The sequence below is a fragment of the Euprymna scolopes genome, chromosome 14, assembly GCF_053919585.1.
Source record: "Euprymna scolopes isolate OS-2025 chromosome 14, ASM5391958v1, whole genome shotgun sequence".
NCBI lineage: Eukaryota > Metazoa > Mollusca > Cephalopoda > Sepiida > Sepiolidae > Euprymna > Euprymna scolopes.
Window position 1 is genome coordinate 17,397,606 of NC_136495.1, and position 25,378 is coordinate 17,422,983.

General features: G+C 33.1%; 1 protein-coding gene across 1 annotated transcript in view; it reads right to left on the reverse strand.

The window, feature by feature from the left end:
• LOC145292879 (adapter molecule Crk-like) overlaps positions 1-25,378 on the reverse strand; it is a 193,993-nt gene that overhangs the window by 11,291 nt on the left and 157,324 nt on the right. The window contains exons 4-7 of the mRNA XM_080138998.1: positions 13,641-13,685; positions 8,921-9,049; positions 5,203-5,301; positions 1,265-1,342 (exon numbers count right to left, since the gene is read on the reverse strand). Coding sequence (XP_079995124.1) covers positions 1,265-1,342; positions 5,203-5,301; positions 8,921-9,049; positions 13,641-13,685 — 351 coding nt within the window. The remainder of the gene's footprint in view (positions 1-1,264; positions 1,343-5,202; positions 5,302-8,920; positions 9,050-13,640; positions 13,686-25,378) is intronic.

Sequence of the window (25,378 nt, forward strand, 5' to 3'; positions counted from 1 at the left end):
ATTTCCCACTGTTAACTGATTGTCCAATTAATATTAAAGAGAAAATAATATCTCAACTAGGTCTATCAAGACACTCTTATAGCAGTCATTATCATTGATAAAGAGTTTCTATAAATTTCTTTAATCTTAGTGGCGGAACAATCTAGCTAGTAAAAATAGCTGTTAAGGGGTCAAAATTAGAACTTGGAAAACGTAAGTCAACTTAAAGTGCTCCTCTATGCATGGCCAAGTATAGATTTATGTTAAACTGTGTTAATTTTTAAAGATTTTATATTGATCTATCCTTATATCATATGGTAGCAAATACTGCTGCTTCCGATTGTAGCTGATGGCACCAAAGTGATTGTTTTTTTATTTTTATTTTATTTATTTTTTTAAAATCACTGCTATATATTGCATACAATATATAATAATCAATAGAGAATTGGTTCTATAATATGAAATATGCATGAATTTAAATATATTAAGCATATTTTATGACCAGTATATCAACCATTTTCAGTTTATGTAATGTCGAATAGTCATTTTTGAAGAAATTTTATGCTTGAAGTATTTTATATTTTGAAATATTTGTTCGTGTTTGGTTTGTAGGAAAAAATTGTTGTCTTTGGCTTTGCAGAACATGGTTTAGATTTCGAAATGGAAAGGAAAACAAAAACAATTGTATTAATGTTTGGTGCACGTTTATATTGTTCATGATGTTTGGTTTGTTCATTTTGTAGAGCAAAATTGTTTTTATTTTTGACTTTGCAGAAGTTTTGCAACGGGAAAAGAAAAAAAATAATAAATTCAATATTTGGTGCATTTAAGTCGATATCTTCAGATAGCCTGATCTAATAATACCAGTGAAGCACAAAAAGCAGCAGGTGCTAGTTGGATTGCAAGAGTTAGAAATGGATGGAGTAAGTGCAAGAAACTTTTGCCATTGACAGAAGGAAGAATCCATCAAGCATATATGTGCAGTGTGATGTATGCAAGTAAAACGAGGTTGAGGATATGCATTGCATGGAGAGGATTGTAGAATGATATAATGGATGTGTAATAAGAGTCTTAAAGATAAGCTTAGACTTGATGACCTCACAGGATGATCAAATCTGGACAGTATGAGGAAACTTATGCAGAACAGATTTTTTTATTTGGTTCCATTGAGAAAAAAAAAGTGCATGGATTAGTAGATGTAGAACAGTTGCGATAACAAGGTCAGTTAGCAGAAGACAAAAAACATGGAAGTGATAAGGATGCATTTAGGAGACGAGCATAATACCTCAAGTCTAAGTTGTGTCTTATCATAAATATTGGGAATTCTTTGCTGTTTGACCCGGGCTTTGGCTGGAAGTTTCACCTGTGGATGAGAAAAAAAAAAAAAGTAAAGCATGCATGCTCCACCATGAGTGCACAGTGAACGAGGCATAAAAAAAAAGATTAAGTTCAGTTCTGCCCCCAAAAGTCCCCAGGGGACGTCAAATCCTGGTGAAAGTGAACAAACGGTGCAGTTTTAGGCCTCAACATATGTAAATTTGAGTTCTGCACCATGCAAAAAAAAAAAAGAAATAAATCCATCATTTGAACCCCCACCTCATTTAGCCCCAAAAGTTCCTAAGGCCTTAACATATTTAAATTTGAGTTCAGCACCATGCAAAACGGCTAAATAGACATACACAGAAAATTTTGGGCAAATATGGTAAAATAGTTCCAAAAATGGAGGATTTTTATTAGCCCTAAAAGAGCCCCCGAGGCACACCCAAGAGTTATCGCAAAGTATAAACAAAGAAAATAATATAGAAATCAGTTAGTTACAACTTTTCAGAAAGTTTTATAAAAATCCAAGGCATCATTTTTTTTTTAATAAGCACAAAAGTGTCAATTTTAGCCATTTTAACCCGAAAGGTACCCTAGAGGGGGCAACCGGAGTTTTTCCGGAAAATCCGTCCTGTTACTTTTTTACTCATATCATGTTTAATGTTTGTGCAAAATTTCAAAAAATTCCAAGGCATAGTTACTAAGAAAAGTGTGGACAGACGAACAGACATGGGTGAATTTACAGGGCCAACCTCCTTTTGTCGGGGGACCAAAAAGATGTCTGTTAGATATAAGAGTTCTATATTAGGTTGTTCAGAAAACAAGTAAAGGATAACAGATTTGGGAACACTTTTATGGTCTTCCTCAGAAATGTTTATATATGATATAAATTTCATAAAAATGGGATACATTTGAAATTTTAAGAGGATTATAGTCTCATAGCTCCTTCAGTGGATGCCTTAGACATTTGGAAACATTTCCATTGTCTTCCCCGGTAAATTTTACATAAAAATCCACTTTTAGATTTTATGTAGATTCTCTAACCTTTCTTTCTATAGAGAACACACAAGTCAGATTGTCTTGTAACCACAAGTTTAAACAAAAGACATCAATGACAAAGTTTTAAGAAATTCATGTACTTTTTCTTGCATTATACTTTTCAAACAGCTGCCATTTTTTTTTAAAGCACAAGGAAACTTGTCCACTAGTGATGGGTTTTATAAATGTAAAACAAGGTTGAGAAAGTAGGATTTGATGGGCCAGCATCCTAGAGGAAAAGCATCCTGGTCAACCAAAAAATGTCTTCAGCATCATTGGCATTCTACGGAAAGGGAGCCCAAAGCCATTAGTAATAAACTAAAGAAGGATAAGATAAAGTCTAGGAAGGTGAACCTCCTAGAACTGCACAGGATCATACTTCAGCCAGTCAGAGAACAATGATCTCGACTATGGATTGTGTTATTGTAAAACATCTTTTTCTGTTTTAGTTGTATAATAGAAACAATTTTTTTTTTATTTAAGTGAAATCATTTGATTACTAAATGGCCACATAAAAGGAAATATAGAGGAAAAGTCATTCAAATTTTAATAAAATGTTATTAAAGTTTGTACAATTAGTAAATAGGAAAAATTAAAAAATATATATATATATATATATTTTTATTATATAAAATAAATTAGAATAAGTAATAATAAATCTCTGAAATTTATTTGCATTTTAGCAAAGAAAATTGAGAATGAAATTGTGAGTAGAAAATGTTTAATTTCATTTGAAAGTCATCTGTCACTATGGTCAGTGTTTTAAATAAACAATCAAAAACAAAAACGAATGACAGAAGCTTCAATCTATGGTCCCACCTTGCCAAACTTTCAGAAAAATACTCGTCTAGCTTCAACAACTAACAGTTTTCCCCATTCTCTATCTGTGTATAAATCTAAACAAATTCTATGAACAAAGCTTCTTTCCTAAAACTGACCGACTGTGGAACTGTTCCACTCTCCTGCTTTCCATCTGACTACTATTCTAGATGAATGAAGCCTTATTAACCGACGATCATTCGTCTTCCGTGTTCCAAATCATTACAATTTATTCATCCAGAATCTAATCCAAAATGGACCAATTTCTGAAGTCACATTTGAATGGTAACCCTTCAGTGCTTGATTCTGCAGCCATTGGACACATTGGCTGTGTACATTCAACAATTTTCTGAGGTCAATCAACTGTCTGTCAACTACCAAACTAGACTTTCTTACCAACTACATCTTCCATCCAGTGCACAATAGCAAATTGTAACTCGTATGAATCAGCCATCACAAACTCCAGTCTCTTTTTGTAAAGCCCTCTAAGTTCATTCTAGATATCTTTTGGTAACCTCTAAGCAGGAGCCTGGTGGAATGATTGATTTTTTTGCAGAAGCTAGATTTGCTTACTGCGGATTGTCTCTTTAAGGCAGTAACAACCGAAGAACATCATGACCAAGCAGTTTGTGATGCCCTCATAACAGGCATTCACTCTCATACAATTCAACGACTCTCAGAAAGGACACTCAATCTGACAGACGCTTCCGACTTAGCTTGTACTCTAGAAGCAGCTCAGAAACAAGCTGAATCTCATATCAACCTCACACCATGTGGCGTCACCGCTGAACCATGTGACTTGTTTTTGTACTTCCGAAAATGTTTTGACTGCATTTGGAGAAAAATATCTCTTCTGTGGTAATGGATGACATTCACAAATTAAATGCCCCATCCATGATGCGGTCTGTAGAAGCTGCAGCAAGAGGGGACATTTCCAACTAGTCTGCTGATCAAATCGCTCCCCTAAGAGGGTGACCTGCGTGTGAATCATCAATTGCATCCATTGTAATCGCTGCATCACCTGATTTTCTGTCGAAAGCCATAATTAAACTTTCAGTGAATTGAATAATCCCGATGGATGCTGGTAACTCAGAAAGCCATATATAATCAAATATTATCCATAAGTAAAACTGCCCAACACAAACCTCTCACGGGAAGATATCAATGACATTCACAGCCTTATCAAGCAGTACATTCGGTCACTGCTATGCGACATTAGCATATAAAAGGTTTACCTACCCACGTTTTAAACTTTTAGTCCTTTCTTCTCTTTGCTCAAATGTTTTACTTGGCCATGATTTTCACAAACTACACTCAAAGGTAGAAATATCCTTTGGGGGTTACAAAGATCCCTTCTGTATGTGCCGTAATAGCATCCTGTCTTGTTTCTCCACAACTATTTGAATATTTATTACCTGGTTGCAAGCCTATTGCTAAAAAATCCAGAAGACACTCACCTATCCATCAGTAGTTTATACAATCTGAAATTCATAACCTAAAAGACAGTGTTATCGAACCCTCTTGTTCTCCCTGGAGAGCACAAGTTCTAGTAAACACTAACGATCGACACAAGAAGCATCTTGTCATTGACTATAGTTAGACCATCAACTGGTTCACGTACCTTGATGTTTATATTTTACACAGAATTGACGAACTAGTCCAAGAAAAAAAAAAAAAAAAAAAAAAAAAAAAAAAAAAAATCTTAATTTTAAAAGTGAAAATTTCCAATTCTAATCTTATCATTACGCATCCACATCTAAAGATTTGTCATTTTGGACTTCCAACAACAACTTCCTGTACATGTTAGTTCTACTCTCAACTTTGAAAAGAATTTTGCATTCTTTTAACTTTAATTTACACATCCACATCTAAAGATTGCTACAGGTGATGCGGTTTCCATATTTCACGCAGTATCTTCACTGTAGGTCGTCAATGTTTTCTGATCCTTCAAGATTACACAGAGAGAATAATTTAACCACAATTTTCAAGTTTTTTTTATTTCAATCAAAAAGCAACGAAAGCAAAATTGAATAGATGTTTTGATACCTTGAGATTGAATGCTGAAGGACTGAATGTATTTGTGACAGGATTAGAAAATTCTTTGATCTGTGAATTGCTCAATCTTTGTGGTTGGTGTGGATCATACTGTCAGAGGAAAAAAAACAAAAGAAAAATAATCAAATTAGAATAGATATTTAAAAATAAATAAATAAAAAACAATTTTGGTTCTTCTGGAGAAACATTCTGTGTTTAAATAATAAATTCTGTACTTACAAAAACATTAACTATTCTGTACTTGCAAAAAAAAAAAAAAAAAAAAAACATTAGTAACTATTCTGTATTTTCATCTAATATTTGTGGTTAAAGTTGTCACACTGCTGTTGCATCTCACAACTTCAAATTTGCCCTTGTCTCTGAAAACAGGCATTTTATTCAAACTGACATCATCTCATTTGCATATGAGGTAATGAGAAATCTCATTACTTCACAAGATCCACTGGCAAATAATTAGATGAAAGCAACCATATATATATATATGATACAACGAAACAGTACTGCATGTGGATGACAAAGGCCCCCCCTTCTCTTTGGGTTGAGCACTTTTCACCTGATGCATATTTAAGCTATTAAGTGAAGCCCACTATTAGTTTGTTTGTAAACAAACTGATGGTTAGAGCACTATGTGACAGGCGAGTGTGGACTTAATACACACTCGAGGAGAAATATTGACAGCACTGATTCGTGGTCTGATTGTGAGAGCTGCAAACTGTCAATGCGACAGTTGTAGGTTTGATCCACGGCTGGGGAAAGGTGTATGTCTAGCCACACTGGTGAGTTGTGATACAACGAAAGAGTACTGTATGTGGATGACTATATATATATATATATATATATATATATATATATATATATACTTATTTTGCCCATGACTGGACCCTAAATGCTACACAAAACGAGAGGTTTAACTTAACTTCTGAAGCATGATTAAGCATTTTATTATAAATCCCATATTTAAAGACATTGTGAAAGCGAACAAATAGTATTTTTTTCTCAATTTTTATTTTTAAAAAAGACCAATTCTGTGCACAAATTATTCAATTTTTTATCAAAATGCAGAGATTTTAAGTTTTTTTTTTTTTTTTAAATAATTTTTAAATATGACAAGACAATTAAGGACATTACCATTTTGATGACCTCTGTATTAAACTTTAGCAACACAAACTGCTCAATGGTTTGAGGTTTGAATACAAAGCATCAAAAATCAAGTTCACATGTTGAGAAAGATTTCCAGATATATCACTAACAGATGAGTAAAAGAATGAAATATTCAGGATAGTTGATGGCAAAGACAAATATGGATGCTGTTGATTAGAAGTGCATTTGAAATAAAGGGGATGCTTAGAAAGGAACATTGAAAAATTGTTGAATACCGAGTTTTCATGAAACCATGAAGCAGTACCTGATCCAGCCATAATAATTGAGAAAGAAATGAGGAAGCTGTAAGATGAAAAAGGACAAGGCTGGAGGACTCTCGGACGTCATTGTAGAAATGTTGAAGGCGGTGAGTGAAACAGGCATTGAGATGATCCCAGACTTGACAAATCAGATCATCAAACAGATTATCCCGAAAGACTTAGTTCAATTGTGAATACAAGGTAAAGATGAAGTAATATACATTACATACATTAAAAGGTAAAGGTGAAGCACTATGTACAGAGTAAATAACAGTGGCTTAAAATTGATGAATCAAGTCTTGATCAAGATTGAGAGAATAATTGAGCAGCAAATCTATTATATAAAAGTCACTTTATGTGTGTGTGTGTGTGTGTGTGTGTGTGTGTGTGTGTGTGTGGGTTCCAAAACGGCTGAACCTATCTTTTGCAAATTTTACACAAAGCTAATTTATGTGTATGGCAGTGTTCTTAGATATGTTTTGTACAGAAATTCATCCGATAGGTATCGAAAATTGAAAAAAATACGACCCAAAAAATAGTCTTTTTTCTTTAGATAAAAAAGAATTTTTACAGGGTAATATTTTACATTACACTGGCCAAGGGAGATAATTCTCAGCAACTCATTTCTCCTTAAAAATAACAGCACATGTTATCTGGAGATATACGTCACTGGTAAAGTATCTAACTAAAGATTAAATGGTCCACTGTTCCAGCCCGCTTGTACCTCACCATTTTATTTTAATTTTTTTCTTATTAATGAGTTCAATATACGATAAAAGAAGAGATATCATTTAATATTCGTTGCAAATCATTTTTTCGTTTACATATTTAAAAACTAAACATTAATCAGAAGTGACTTTTCCAAGATATTCATCATCAAACCCAAATATCAACTGATGTGATATTGTAAATAAACACAGAATTTGATGAACAACATTATTATTTTAAAATTTGTTTTGCAAATTAGTCCACCAGGCAAATTATTCATTGTAATATATAATATTCAATAGAGAACTGATTCTATAATAACACATACGGAATCTGCATAAATAAAAATATCATGTTTAAGCGTATTGTACGACCAGGCAACGCCGGGCGTCCAGCTAGTAAGTCAGATAAATCTAGATGAAATGCAGTTTGGTTTTATACCCACCTTTGGGAATTTGGAGAAAGCTTTTAACCGAGTGCCAAAAGAAATTGTCTGGTGTGCTTCGCATAAACTAGAGGCAAATGAATAGTTGGTGAAAATTGTTCAATGTTGAAAAATGCTCAAAAGTTGTGTTAGAATTAACAACGCATTTAGTGATAGATTTAATATTAAATCAGGGTTCTGTACAAAGCCTACTGCTTTTAATTTATGTTTTAAAGTATTGTCCAGAGAGTTCTGTACAGGTTATTTATAAGAGATGATTTAATAGTTGATGATTTAGTAGTTGCCTATGAAGCAATGGATAACATGTTAAGTTAAAGACTCTGAAGAATACTATGAAAAATAAAGGTCCGAAATGAATGATCAGTGGCTGTAGTGTTGGAACTGCTTACAAAATTGGTTAAGCAAGAAGTGCAGTGAAATTACTGGTAGATTGAGAGATGATAATCAGTTTATGTGCACGACAATGGAGATGGATGATAACACTGATGTTGATAAAGTCTATCTTGATGTTGAAGCTATTGAAATTGTGGAAATGTTTTGTTACTTTGGTGATATGATTCGAGCACAGGGTGGAGCAGGATCTTGTGTGATTGTAACAGAAGTGGATGGAGTAAATTGATGAAACTTTTACCATTACTAACAAACAGATCATAACCAACTTTTAATCAAGGGACAGTCTATCAGGCGTGTGTACAATGTGATGATGTATGGAAATGAAACCTAGTCGAAGATGTATTGCACAGAAATGATATGAGAATGTAATGCGAGACTTAAAGACAGGCTTAGTTTGGTGGTGGTGGTGGTGGGGTTTAAATCTGGACAGTATGGGGAGAGGTGTACAGAACAGGAGACTTTGATGGTATGGCCATGTTGAAAGAATGGATGGGAGTTCTTGTGTTGGATGTGGAACAGTTGAGCTAGGTTTAGTTCATATGAAAAGGGCCAAGGAAATCATGAAAGGAAGTAATAAAAATGTACGCAAGAGAAGGATAAGTAAAAACCTGACCAGCATGTAAAATGGATGTTAAACCGAATACGATGATGACAAGCAGTCAAGCACCAAAATAAAAATTGCAAAGAATTACATGACTTAAAATAATGTTTGGAAATGACCGTATTGCACTTCAAATAGGCTACTGTTTTAAAAAAAGGTCACCTTTTCTACATAAGGAACTGGAATCTGTCCAACTTCACCGTCTTTATTTTGGGCTGTCCACCAATGTTCTTCGTCTTTGCTTATCACTTCCAAGATTTCTCCTTTTCTAAATGGCAAATCTTCTTCATCCTGGAGTGAAAAAAATAAAAAATAAATAAATGAATGAACAAAATATCTTTTGAAAGGAGGGGTGGGAGTGTCAAATTTTTTTTAGGATACACTCAAGAATAAATTACGTTTAAGAGAAAAATAGTACGAACCATTTTGTTTCATATTCTAGAATATTCCTTCCAAAATATTTACAAAGACAAAAAAAATTATTTTTAATATATTAATCTTTTTAATTTTAAAAACTTTAAATGAAAATATTTTTATCTTTCAAAATTAAAAAAATAAATAAAACATAATATATAATAAGGATTTCATTTGATAATGACTCCCTAAAAAGAGATGAGATTCATTCTTGGAAAGCTCTTCCTCAATCCTGGCTCCACGCCAAGAGCTTCAAAGATCGAGGGTTTTTCTAAGGGTATGGGCGGTACCAACAATAGAAGAGGACTGAAAAACCACTCAACACATTAGGGATTCCTAGTTTTTTCAAATATCCTTCCAGACAATCACACTCGGCACATCTACTACATGCATGTGTCCTGCCTCCAAGGCCAATGGAACGTAAATATGACACTTAATCATGTCTTTGCCCCAGGGCACTGAAAAGTCTATGATTTTCCACTTCTTTGAGACCTTATCAATAACTACCAAATCCAGTTGCTTGGCTGTTATGATGATGATGAGGATAATAACAACAACAATAATAATAATAACAATGATAACAACAACAACAACAACAATATCATCACTGTGCACAATGCTCATCAAGGTGGACTACAACTCATCAAAAGTAAACCTACATATGTATGGAGATGTAATTTGGGTAAATTTCGGGAAGCATAATGCTTTTAAAGGATGCAGTATCTCTGCAGCGAACAATTGATACAGACAGCAATTGTGAGCATGAAAAATTATTTCGGAACAGAATGATACAATGATTAATGTTATTTAATTTTCAAGAAAGCAAAGTTATTGTGTTTTAAGGAGTGATAACTGCTCAATACCATTGATAATACATTATATTAAATGAAATTTAAATTAAAATCAATGGTGTTCACATTAGGAAGACAGAATCAATTCAGAATGAGTAAAAAAAAAAAAACAGTGTTTGATGAATAGAAATCTGTTAATATTTTATTACTATAAGCAAGAATGCAAAAGAAATTTGGACTAGCCAATCAAAATGCGTCAGAAGTGTAGGTAGAAAGAACATCTCTTGTACAAGTTTAAAAATGTAGAGTAAGTATGAAACAATAGCAATACTGACATAATGGTGCTACAAAAGTAGGTTTTATAAGTCTCTCCAGTGTACGTATGAGAATGAAAATTAAGAATTCCTGCGGGTCTGACTATTGTAAGAAAAAAAATACTGAGTAGGAGTAAATATAAAAAACTATGAAATCAAACGAAACAAAATTTCTACTTCCTGATAAACACTCCACTAATTGATCTAAATTAATGCTGAAGTAGATTGTAGCTTTTGATTAGAGAGGTACCCCCACCACCACAGTACATGGGGACAAGCTAACTCAGAATATAGGATAGATAGAGGTTCAGTGTGTAAACAAAGGAATATTTCTAAGAGGTGTTCATTCAATCTGCAAATAAAATGCTATTTCAAACTTTAAGTGTGACAGACTGATTAACCAACATTTTGACGGCAAAAATTCTCCAGATTAAAATCTTCATAAATTTAAATCTACAATAATCTTCAGGTTACTGTTCTCATTTTGGAAGCTATTTACACCTTTTGCCGGATGTAATCCCCTTCCCCAACTTTCTTTGGGTGCATTTTATCTAACTCGGAAATCTCTATGGAATTTTGAACATAACTCTTTGCCTCTCACTTTAGCAATGGAGAATGTATGCAGATGTGTTTCTGGGGTTTAACATCAAGAATTTAGATGTACCTTTCAAGGTTTTTTTTTTTCAATTTTTCTTTTAATGGAATCTGGCAGAGGATGTACCCGGATTGCTTATGTCTCATTCGAGAAGAGGCAGCAGTTTGTGTTTAAGCATCATGGGTCAGCTTATCAGATGTGATTATGATGTATTTGGCTGTTTAAATGTGTATATCTTCTAATTGTCCATTTACATGGCTTGTTGCACTTTGCTATGTTTTTTTCCAATAATTTGATTTAACCCATGCGGGTAGCTTGTTCTCGTTCTGTCAGCTATGAGCAGATAGAAATGTTAAATAATTTGTAATTGTATTCTTAGTATCGCCTATACTAAGGATTGAACCTTCAGAAGACCGTCACTTACTTAGAACTGGTTATTAGCACTTGCATCTGTTGCGCCAGGGATAAAGAAGGTTGGAGGTCACATTAGCAGAAATACTGTGAGAATAACATCCAAGATAATAAAAGGTACTTATGCCAAATATGGACTGTGCTATTTTAAAAATAGGATTTTCAAATTCAATTTTTATGGTATTTTTCATTTATTAAATTGTTAGGTGAAAGTACAAAGTAATTACTCCCCTTCCCCATTAAGAATGGGTTTCTAAATGATAGGGTTATTATTTTAGCACAGTCTGTATTCTGCAATAAGTACCTAAAATTGAATTCAATTGGATTAACTCCCTCACCTACAAGAGCTTGATAGTAGTGACAGGTGGTTCCCATATAAAAAGCTTCTATTTCCAGTACTTATCAAAAAACAAGTGAGCAAAGGCATTCTTACCGGTGCAGATAAAAATCTTTCAGTTGCAATTATCTTGTTGGACAAAAACAAAATTTGTCACCTTATTTTAGATGTGTCTACGCATCTCTACAAGAGGCTTTGCCTGCCTGCCTGCCTGCCTGCCCTTAACGAATTTACCTCACATTGAGGGCAAAGTTACAACACAAAGATCAGTTTTTAATATTTAATATCTAGCTTCTCAAAAAACTTCCTCTAAATTTCATTCATTCAGTCATTTTATATGAAGCAGATGATTCTAGTGTTGGCATTGGTTTTCCAGATATTTTTTAGTTTGAATTATTTGTTGAAAGATATTGTGTGCTTACAACAGGACCACATGAAAGTTGCAAACATTGTTAAGTGAGAATGTTAATGAAAAAACTGGATTCAAATAATCATATTTGTATGCATTTACTGTAGATTATTTAGAAAACAATTTCTGGAGATTTTCAATGACCTTCCGATTCCTTGCACAAAAATAAACTTACGACAAATTCCATTGTTTTATTTTGTGTTTTGACAAAGTTTTATTGAAAAAGTAGTATAAAATATGTGATGAAATATGAAAAATATCTCATTATCTCTGGCACAAAAATAGGCATAACTTTTAGATTAAAAAATATTTTTAAAGTTTCTTTCTTAGATCAATGTATGTTTCTATGTATGCCATTGAGATATTTTAAGCAATTTTTTTTTCATAAGCATTGCTAGTTAAAACACACAAGGTTAATTTTTAATATTTAATGCCCAACTCCTCAGAATGGTACACTTTAAACTATCTATTCAGTCATTTCATATGAATTAGGTTTTTATTTTTGGCATTAGTCTCCACCTCCCATTCTTTCTAGAATGACATTGGGCACTTGCAAGAGGAAGGTTGCCAGCATCTTCTGTGAAACGAACTGGATTAAAATTTTGGAACACCCACATTGTCAGTCTATATCATTAATCACTTAGCTATAGTCATTTGACCACTCTAAACTAGGAATACAACATTTTGCTACAAATGAGGGAGCATGAAACAGGCAATACTCTCTTCCCATTTAAAAAGGAGATAATGCCTGAGAGAATAGCCTCCTGAAATCAAACTGATACATTTTGATTCTAACCAAAAAAGCCTAAATCATCTGTCTTGGTACTTGGCCTGGTGTGGCATATACCCTGAATAGGTTGAATTGCCTTCCTCTGGAGAAGAAAGTTTAAAGGGAAACTTAAATGCAAAAGCAATCCCCAGTTTCATGCATATCCTAGTCAGTGGAGATGACAATGTTGGTAGGGAGATGCTGTCCTTTCACATGGTTACCCATTTGGTACAAACCAGGCTCAATGTTGCTCAACTTCAATGTTGTAACAAAAACTGGTATATCCATGATTATGCTATAAAATCAGATCATCATGCTTAAGTTTGAAATGGTATTTTCATCACTAAATACACAGATGAAAAGTGGATGCTACCAGATCAGGCTGTGTGAAGACACTGGCTTTCTGACCTAAAATGCACCAAACATTGATGTTATTGTTTTTTTGGGTTTTTTTACTTTCGCTTTGCAAAACTTAATTATGTTCTGCAAACCCAATCCTTTCCTCTACAAACCAAGAAAATCGAGTATCACACGTAAATGGTTGAAGCACTAAGGGACTTTTAGCAAAATGGCCAGATTCTGCATTGGATAGCCCAGAAAGGGTTGATGTGTCATAAAACAAAACAATCATGAATAAATATTTGAAGATATAAAGAACTTGAAACAAAAACTTTTAACAGAACGGACTCAACATTAAATAACAAAAGGGTCTATACAAAAAAAAAAAAAAAAAAAAAGGACCAAAGGCATAGATTTTATTTTAGATATATCAAAAAAGTTATCATAAATTATACAGCTGAAACATTTTTTTATCGATACAGGGGGGGGGGGGCGATACTTACATTTCCTACAAAATCATATTTGGCACGGATTTTCATTCTTGGAGCCTGAATAACAGAAGAAAAGATAAAAAAAAATAAATAAAAATTTGGAAGAATGTTCGCAATATTTGTCTAAATGTATTGAAAACAATGAAAAGATGGTTTAACATTTCAATCCAGAACCGAAGTTACAAATAAGCATTTACGAGGTAAATGCCATCAAATGCCAATATGTAAAACTAAAATATTAATAAACCATTGAGAAATTATTTTCATAGACCTCCATCCTCTACTTTATAAAAATAAGTTGAATAATCAGAAAAAAAAAAAAAAGACAAGGTCAAAATACTTATCTGGCATTCAGAATTTAGATGTAGTATGTTATTTCATCGATCAGGAGAATTTTTTTTTCTAGACTTACAAATGTGATGGAATGCACAAGTTCAAATATCTCACATCTGATCGAAATGGTGTTTTAAACATGCACTTGTCAGTTGTATGTTTAGTGGGCTGCATGCGAATGACTTGCTGCGAGTGAGAAATTTTTAACCAAGAAAAGAGAAGTGACCTAAGATATGGGAAATATCTGATTTTGGGTTTGGCCACCCACAATTCAATTTGTCTACTTGAGAAAATAATGTTCTTCACATAGTAGGCATCAAGTTTTTGATTTTCATAGACTAGTAGAAGATTAGTCGTTTGGAATGAATGCTGGTTAGTCATACTCTCAAATAGCCTTTTTGCTGAGATTCACATAGATGGGCAAGGGAGGTCAGTTAGAATTAGCTCTCTGGGCATCTGATGATCAGCTTGGTTTTTTGGAGTTTAACAGTTGGGTTTATGTACCTCATTTAGCAAGATGGACTGTGTTTCTTGACTTGTGTTTTGATTTGCTCAACTTAAGATTTCTCATTTGCAAGTCTTTTATTCAAAAGAAAACTGAAAAGAATCAAAATTGTTTTAAATGGGAATTGAGATTTATTTGAAGGGAGGACTTTTCTCTTTAGCACTGACTCCAACCATCCAATTGACACTGCAACCAGTATCAACAAACTAGTTTGGATCACCACAATGAACAAACAATCATGGCCTGTTCAACAAATGCACACAAACATTCAAGGCAAATAAAAACGTTCATTTGAAATACCCTTCACAGCCGATGACGACCTGAAGACTCTTCATTATTTACTACACACAGATGTAAGGGAGGGCATCACTTTTTTCCAAAAGATTATTCCACTTATCCTTGATCCTCACTTTATACTGATGAATAGCAAAGAGGTTATCAAGTACGATATTTTATACAAGGAATTTGTACAAGAAATTCTAACAAATGTGCTACTACATTTGTTCCTTTTGTATCACACTGTCATCGGTAGCAGAGAGTAGATGCCTTTATATGAAGAGAGGGAAGCAGGTGGAGCATATATCTGGTTGAGGAATATTAGGGATAGGATTTGGTATAAGGTGAAAGTGTACAGAAGTACAACTAAAAAACACAAGCTCATAATAATTTCAAAACAATTTTCTTTGAAAACATGAAACATCTAGTTTTTTTTTTTTTTTTTTAACATTTTTATTTTTTTAATTTATAGCTCACATTTATTTTACCAAGGAATTAACATTAAATTATGAAATCAATAACTTCAACGACTTTAAATTATTCAGAGACTTTATATAAATATATAAGGGTTGTTTTTCTCAGTGTACATTTAGTGAATATTTTCTATTGCAATTTTATTTTAAGTACGTTTAAGATTTAGTTACATAGTTACACTTAAATTAATTTACATTAATGGCTAACGTTATATTAGGTGTGTGTGTGTGTACTCCTATTAAAAACCCTTTTATCTATTCATTTAAAAAGAAAATACAACTTTGTTATATATGGGTCATGTAATTGCATTCATCTACAAAAGATCTAGCTAATTTGTATATTCTTTTAAACATTCATCTTAATTCCCTATTAGTTTTTTTTTTTTTCGTTTTCTTATGGAATGATCATCTTTAGTTAATCATTATATGTAATTATATTCATACAAATATTCTACATGATTTATACTGTGTAATAAAAAGGTAAAACCTTTTTCTATATTTATTTATTTATTTATATATGCATATATATATTTGCTTAAAAAATTTTGTCTACCAAACTCTTGTCGGTTTTTGGTCTACAGACATGAAACTTAATATATAGGGTATTTGAACCCATGCAAAACTTTATAATTGGGTTTTATCTGGGGGGGGGGGGTCGGTGCAAAAGTGTGAATTTGCCAGGTGATGGTCGAATGACGTCATTACAAATATGCATGCGTAATGTGATAACTATTGGTTCATGTTTTAATTTTTAGCTTTGCAGCAAACATGTCTTCATAGCTCAGGCATTAACAGCAAAGGAAAAAGTAAATTGTGAGCTAAACGTTTTGATTTTGATTCTCAATGGTGGTGCACAAGTACTTTTTTTTTTTTTTTTAACTTTTTAAACCATTACTATATATTGGGCCAATATAATAAATACAAAATCTGCATTAATCAAAATGTCATATTTAAGTGTATTTTATGACTGGGCAATGCCGGGCGGCCTGCTAGTACATGTACATTATTTATTTATATATATATATATATATATATATATATATATATATATATATATATATATATATATATATATATATTAGTCTTGGAAGTTTTTAACCTTTAAAACTATACAAAAGAAATTATTTTTTATCATTCGTTGGAAAACTATTTAGTCAGTAAGTAATTCAATCACTTGCAATCACTGCATCAACTTGCTCACTCGAATTCACTATAGTACCAGTAATAATTTATTTTTTAAGAGATCATCAGTTGTTTACCATGAAACACTGTTTCGAGGATTTAAAAACAAAACAGTATATTACATCATGGCTCTCCAGCATATATATATATATATATATATATATATATATATTCAATTACTGCTGATCATATTGCAATGGAACGGAGCAGTACGGAGATAGAAAAGCAGAGGAGGCATCGCAAAAGACTATGAGAAGAGAGGGAGTAGGGAACTTGGTGTGACTCACCGAACTAGAAACAATCTGTGGTATTTCCATGGGTCACATATAATCTACATTGGTATAAGTGTTGCTTTTTTGTTATGTATTATTAGAAAGAGGAAGGGAGAGGTGGAGGAAGAGGATAAAAAGATTAAAGAGGAAGAGAGAAGGAAGAAGACAGGAAGGCCGATCCACATTAGAAACAGTTTTTTAAAAATTTTCACTTAAAAGCATGCAAAAATAAACAATTTTCTCATTCTATTCAAAGATTTCATTTTCTTTCTTTTTTTGTCATTAAATTTTTATTGTGAAGAAATGAACAGTACACTTTTTTTTAAATTCTGTTTTAATGAATAAATAACCCAACAAAAATATATCTCACTATAAATTACAAACTAAATGGATGTACGCATACTGTAATTTACACATGCTTAACAATCTATCTACCACTAAAAATTTACAGACGGAAATATGATTTTTTATGAAAAATGAGTAAGCAGAGTACAGTTCACTTTTACAATGTCAATATAAGAGTTCAAATCTCACATAAGTTTAAATGATTTTTTTTCTGGATAATTGCTTTATAAATTTAAAGCTATTAACATAAAAAAAGAAAAACAGTACATGAATATTAAAAAAACAAAAAACAAAAAAAAAAACAGCAAGTTTTTTTTATAATCCACAAAAAAGTAAAATATAGCATTAGTTCAAAGCAAATTACTTTTGCTTAAAAAAAGTTTTTGGCTAATAAAAATGTATTGATTATATTCATGCAAACACGAAGTAGCATTTTTTTTTTCCACAAGATTTAACAATTATTTTTCCTTCTCACAAGCTACAAAGTGGTAGAAGTTGATTAAAGATGGAAATTGACATACCCAGGTACTTAGCACCACTCAAAAAGTGGATATAAATTAGTTACATAAAAAATATTTTAATGAATTGTTAATGAAAATAATTTCTGAAAAGTTTTTAGATATAAACTCGAGAGCTCAATTTCAGAAAAAAAAAATTCATGCTGAATATTTCTAATTGGTTTCCAAGATAATACGGAAAATCCTACTCAACAAAGTTAAAAAAAAAAAATCTTCATTGCAAATCTTTATTTCCTGAGTTCAGCAACAAGTATCCTATCAAAATGGTAATCTATTATAACAAAGGCATATGTCTGTGTTTGTATAGGCAGCTAAAAGTTTAAAAATACACAACAAACTCCTACAAAGTTGATATATTTTTTTTAAATTAGTATAATTCTAGAAATAATATCTTAAATTTAGAACAAAAAGATACATATGTATTAATACAGCCTAGGAAAAAAACCCATCATTTTTCCAAATTGAAAGACGCTAACTTCAGATGTAATTTATCGTTTCTAAACCATTGTCATTTACCTAGAAAGAAATGGGTGAAGGTTTGAAACTTAGTTTTAGTAGTGCTCTGGAGACATCTAATTGTATTTGAGGTTTTCAGTAGCGTTCTGAAGGTCTCAAGTTTAAAAAAGAAAAAAAAGAAAAGGCATTTCTCTTATAGAGGGTGGGGTGGAATGGGGGTGAGAAACTTAACACTATTTAACATCTAGTTTTGTTTTATGGCTATGGAGAATGCTGGGTAGCCCTGCTAGTCATAAACAATTATTGAAAATAAGCACTTTATTCTCCAGTTGGCTGAAATCCATTTTTATTACTTATAAAAGAGTAGAAACCAAAAGTTTGAAATTAGAAACAAAAAAGATTCTAGAAGACTTGTTAAAAACCAATTTTAAAATTAAAAAAGTCAAACCATTGAACATTATCAATCATTCAACATTGTTTTCATGTATCCTCGCATCTTAAGGAATAGCTTTGTCTGTCAGCCATGCTTCAGTTTTAAATAGCATTTTCATTGTTAAAAGTATATATTTAATGGAAATAAACTTACGAGTTGCCTTCAATAAGTTTCCAGACTTTTTTGTACAGGGATTTACAATTGCCGTAGACTCTTGAAAATTCAGTATGTTATTGCTATACATTTTGAGATGACTGACTAATTTTTATGATTTTAGATTTAAACAGCTATAGCAAAAATTGGAATACACCCTACTAAACCCTGATTGCCACAGCTGGTGAATTTCAAAAATGCAATCTGGATGGGAGGGCACTTCAGAAGAATGATATGCAATAAAATTCTGTTTTAAACTTGGAATAAATGTCACAGAAACGTATGGAATGCTTCAGACTGCTTCTGGACCATTTTGCATGAATTGAGCATCAGTTTTTGAGTGGCATAAAAGACTCAAGGAAGGCAGGGAGTCAGTGAGGGATGATGAAGCGTAGGAGGAATAAGGAAGTTGATTTCCCCCACTAACCAACAATCACGAGGTTGTTTGCTCAGCAACCGACAAGGCTAATATGCTTGCCAGTCGGTTTGCCTCAAACTCCACGCTGGACCCTTCCAACCACCCCCTACCTGACTTTCCTTTGCGGACAGACGCCATGCTAGACGATCTAAAAATCACTCCTGCTCAGGTACACACTATCATAAAAAACCTTGACACTTCAAAAGCATGTGGACCTGATCTCATCCCAGCTGTGCTATTAAAAAAGTGCTCAGCCGAAGTAGCTCCAGTTCTCTCCAAACTCTATAACAAATGCCTTAATGAATCATGCTTTCCGGGCTGTTGGAAAACTGCTTCTGTGGTACCAGTATTCAAGAATTCTGGCGAAAGAACTGACCCATCAAATTATCGCCCCATTAGCCTCCTCCCACTTTTTGCGAAAATATTTGAGACCATAACTAACCATGCTCTAGTCCATCACCTTACAGATGCTAAACTTCTGACTGACAAATAATATGGATTTAGACAAGCCCGTTCCACAGCAGACATCCTAACTAATCTCTGAACGTATATACCATTCACTGGGCAGAGCGGTAGCTCTAGATATATCTAAGGCTTTTGACAGGGTATGGCATGAGGGTCTCCTCAGGAAAATTAAATCATACGGTATCATTGGTAGAATACTTAACATAATTAAATCCTTCTTAGATAAGAGAAAAATCCAGGTTGTCCTCCACGGTCGTACATCTAAACAATATGATATAAATGCGGGAGTGCCGCAGGGGTCTATCCCTGGACCTCTACTGTTCCTAATATTTATTAATGACCTCCTTGACAAAACTGCTTCTGAGATGGGTATATATGCTGATGACACCACACTCTATAACAGGCATGACAGCAAAACAAATGAACACATAACTAAAGAAATGGCAAAAACACTAGAGGATAACCTCCAATCTGTAGTGGAATGGGGACATAAATGGATGGTCACATTCAATGCTGCCAAAACTAAACTGGTTTCCTTCAATAATTACAAGAAACCTTCTTTGCCACCAATAGCAATGGCCAGTGACTCCCTGTCTGAGAGTACATCTTTTAAACTCCTCGACCTAACGTTCACAGGAAACATGAGTTGGAACAATTATATTGAAAACATTGCCAGGGCCGCTGCAAAGAAGGTAGGCTCTCTCTACTGTGCTAGAAAACTACTGACACCTGAAAGTATCCTGTACCTCTATAAGACCACCATTCGCCCATGTATGGAGTATTGTTGTCACATTTGGGCTGGTGCATCTGCTGCTAGTCTCTCGCTCCTAGACAAGGTTCAAAAGAGAGTCGCCAATCTCATAGGCCCTGAACTGGCATCTAAGCTTCAGCCTCTGTCCCATCGACAAAACGTTGCATCCCTCTGCCTGTTCTACAAGTATTTTAATGGTGAATGCTCTGACGAACTGCAGACACTTGTGCCCCACAATGTAGACACCCTCGACAAACCCGACAGGCAGATAAATCCCACCCCCACTCAGTAGAGATCCCTAGATGTAAAAGATCTCTTTCTACTCCAGTAGTTTCTTCCCCAGAACCGCTAGACTCTGGAATTCCATTCCAGGTCCCTGCTTCTCTAACTGTACTGACATGCAGAAGTCCAAGTGTAATGTGAACCGACATCTTGCTGCCCAAATCCCAACATAGTGCCTCAGTAGTTGCTGCCCTTGATAGTAACCCCCTACACCAAAGTGGCAATGTGCCTTGTTTGGGGTAAAAATGTAATTTAAAAAAAACCACTTTCAAAGATAAGGACAGTTGTGTGTCTATAGAAACCAATAAATGCACAGTTTGAAGTCAGTGTGGAAACTGTACACACAATTATCCACAAGAAACTGAAGATGCGAAAGATTTGCGCAAATGCACCAGTTCACAACTCCATCCTCGTCACAGACTATTTGACCAAGATGGGCATCAAGACACTTCCTCATCCTCCCTATAGTACAGACCTTTCTCCCTGTGACTTTTTGTTATTCCCTAAACTCAAGGAAAATCTTAGAGACAGTCATTAGACAATTGAGGAGATGAAAGAGGATGTAACGAGATGACACAAGATGACTTCCATGGGACCTTCCAGAAGTTGTTAGAACAATACAACAAGTGCATTGCGGCTGGAGATTATTTCTAAGGGAACTAGAGTTTCATGTGTGTATAATATCAAGAAAAGTGCCCATACGAAAAAGTCTGGAAACTTAGACATCACTGTAAGAACCTGTCTGTTGGTCAGTCTGTCAAGATTGAAATAATAACATATGTATCCACATAAAATCTTATAAAGAAAATATTTTCTGGACCGATTTTCAATATTTCAGTGCTCAACATATGAGTAGAGCTAAGTAGAAGTTATGAAAATATATTTCTGGCAATTAAGCTACACAGGCTGAATCACCAGGTGCGGAAACCACTATGTAGGTTTAAATGCCATAAATCTCTTCATAATTTACTACATATAATTTTTTTGCTTGTCACACCAAGTAATTTAATATATATTTAAGTAAGCACCAACATCAATCAGCAGCAGCTGACTGAAGTATTATTCTTTGTAAAGAAATGACAATTCATTGTTTGGATTGTTTAGATTAATGTTCTCATCTTGAGTGCGATTTTCACAACAATTCTGTCATTATAACGTGTGGCCTTGTTTAGGTTTATCTTGTCAAACTTCAGGAGTCTTTCTGTCAAACTCTGCGTATCTTTGTCAAACGCTGAGAATCATGGAAGTTCAAATCGAACCCTTTTTCAACAGGAGAGGGTGGGGTTAACATGGTCTTGTTCTGTTAGCTATGACAGGATAGAAGTCCTAAGTAATTCGCAATTATATTTTGAGTGTCATCTACAATGAGGATTGAAGCTACAACCTTTAAAAGAGTAACTTAAATTGAATTTACAAAGTACTTTATCACTACACCAAGGCTCCTTGTGGATCAACCGTTTTCTTCAAGTGAACCAAATTACTGAAACTACAAATCAGGAAGCCATGAAAAAATGAATGTCATTTTTTTATGTTATGCGCACATAAAACAAAATTGATTGAAGTGTTGATTGTTTCTAAACAACTGTTTCTTCGAAATTACTTCAATTATTAAAGCTGTAGCAAAGTTAAGTAATGAAAACAATGTCACTAGTTAAGAAATGTATAACTATGTATGTGTGTGAGGTTTGTAAAATTTACCGCCAAGACATTAGAAGTGATTCTGAATCTTTAAGTGGATCTGTAAGGGGGAGGGGGGGCTATATATGGGCATACCCTCTTAGAACTTCAAATATATCGTATTTTTATGAAAAATTATATGAACAAAATTTTCCAAGGAAGACAATAGAATAGCAGTGGTCCGAAATCTCTGTTATCCTGTTAAAAGAAAATAAAGAAAATTTTTTTTCGTCTTTTCCCCTTATTACTTGCTCTTCAATTTTACTCGTTTTTCATGTCACCAAAAAGTCTTATTCACGTTATTCATTTATTTCTGTTTTACTAATATATATATATATATATATAGTCTTTGAAGTTTTTAACCTTTAAAATATATATATATATATATATATATATATATATGTTACTCAAACCTTCAGAAGTATTGTTTTTACACTTGTTAGATTGTAAATATGTAAACAGAAAAATAAAATAACTGAAAATTCACATTTTGTGGCAAAGGTCAAAGAATCATATCTGGTGGTGTTGTTGGTGGTGGTTGTGTTGTTAGTGGTGTGTGTGTGTGTTTTTTTTTTTTTTTTTTTTTTTTTTTTTTTTTTTTTAGATAAGCACCGTTCAATTTTCTTCATAAAAATCTAAGTATTTCAATTTGAAATGCAATCTATCACTTTTTCCCCGTATCCCTTTCAACACTACAGAAAAATGAGGAAATTCCTATGCAAATCTTTCAAACTATTTCCAGCAATACACACACATTTCATCGCCGTTTACTAAATATTACAATTTATCCTTTTCAACTCACTCTCTCAAGTACATAATCCCATATAGGTAGTAGCAAATATTTCATCCTCATTAAATTTAGTCTATCCACGGAACCCAAAAATCACTGGGTATTTTTTTTCATAGCCACATGCCACCGAAAAATTATTCACCTTCTTTGATGCAGTCATTTACCACATGTTTGACTAAAAACAAATTAAACGCTACACTTTCATTCTTAGTTTGACAGAATAGCCTGCAATCAGCAGTTCGACAAACACCTTAATATTAGAACCAGTCATTTGTCGTTCGTATTTTCAAACATGGTTAAAAAAAAAGAAATTACCAAAACAAAAACTTTTTATATATCATAATTTTTCCTACTTCTCATTTACTTTTTTCCTATATAAAATGATATTTTATATAATTTAGTGCATTCATCAGAAAAACAAAAAGTCAGATACTAAATTATTCACGTAGCATTTTTACATACAGCTTGATTTTCTCCTTACAGTTTCTGGCATTCACACCTATTGAAGCCCAGAACATCAGAAATCTACACCTTTTTCTCTTTACCTATTCTTTATTACATAGACCGTTAAAACAGGATTCTGTATCGTACATAAACAGATCCTATATTGCCTACTATTATTTTTATTAGTAGTAGTAGCATTATTACTGATACTTTTATTTATTGTTATTAGTATTATTCATGCTTATACTGAAAATATAAGTTATTTATTTTAAAGGTGTTTACATGGAAAACGGACACAGATTTTTATTATTCTGTGCTTTTGTTGTACACATGGGAATTCATTCACACAAGTATCGTATTAATACTATTAAAACCACTATAATATAGTATTATTCATCATTAATTCTATCTTGGGCTTATGCATTGAAATTTCATAACTTTGAATTACCGGGCAACACCAGGACATGGGTAGGCTAGTATATATAGATATATTTCAAAGTTTTACAAGCTACAGTATGCCTTATAAGTTTGAATGAGAGTCATGGATGAGGAGACAACAATGCAGGAAAGAGAAAAAGTTCAAAATAGACCGGAAGTAAACGGGGATTGAAGTTAAGTAGAAAATATTAAAATAGGAAATTCAACTCAGAATGTCAGAAAGTAAAAGGAATATAATTGCATACCAAGCGAAACAAAGAAACTTTTTATCATCCAATTAATTTTATCTTTTCTTTTGAGAACATTTTTTTTTTTTTTTTAAGTATAATAAAAAAAAAAAAAAAAAAAGGTGTCATGTGAAACATTGATAATTATTGCCTCTTCATCAAAATACAGCATGTACAAACACACATGGTACTTTAAAAAGTGCAGCCAAAACTAATTTGGAAACGAGACGATTAATTTTTATAGTGACCAAATTTAAACTGGAACATGCAATTGGTACATGCAACTTACTGTCACTATAAGTTATCACACTTATATACCCTTGCAATTTTTTCCCCCTCAAATGATGACAGTATTTAAACGAGTGTTTAAACTACCAGGATTGCAGAGTCAGAAGATATGATCTGATTCTGAGAATTCCAATAAAAAATACAACTGGATCAAATGAAGCAAATACTGAAGGAACACGGATGTTTTATTTTATAAATTTTAGAAATCTATAAAAACAGTTACAAACTTTTAAGAAAAGTATATAAACAAACGAAATAACATTTTTTTTAAATATTTAAAATTTAATTACAAGACTTTATTAAAAAAAAAAAAAAACTATTTGTCTCCCTGCAAGGGCGCAGTTAGAAAAAAAAGAAACAAAAGTGGGGGGAAAGAGAAATAATAATGTGGGCGATACTCAAAATATAATTGCGAATTACTTAAGACTTCTCCCCTAGTTGACAGAACATGACCATAATAATAAATCAAAATTGTTTTTTTATTTCTAATACTTTAAGAGACAAAGGATGCTAATTTTCGATGTCATCAAACCTTTTTTTTTTTTCTAAATAAACTAACATGGGTGCCCGGTGTTGCCTGAGTGTTTGGAGGTGTGTGTTGAGCAAAAAAAAATTTTTTTTTAAGTAGTAGGCAGGCAGGCTCGAACCCATATAGCGAAGGAGGAAAAGAACGTGAAAAAAATATGACGTCTTTGTCGTTGTATCCATCACCAAACCAAGAGTGACAAAGGCTAGTCAATCGAAAAGAGAGGATGACTTTCGAAAATATCGGTGAAAAAAGCGACCCCTCACTGTAGAAAAGTTTACTTCTCATAGTTTTCGTTTTTGCTACCTCATCATTGTCTTTTTCATGTCTCGTTAGTAAATTGTTAGTTTGTGAAAATCTCTTTGATTGTCAAGTCTTCTGTTTTCTTTACCTTCTTTTCTCTTTCAATTTGAAGCCTTCGATTATATCGGCCATATGCTAAAATCTGAAGTTGCGGAACACTGTCATCAGTTTTACCCTCATTTGTCAGGCATACTA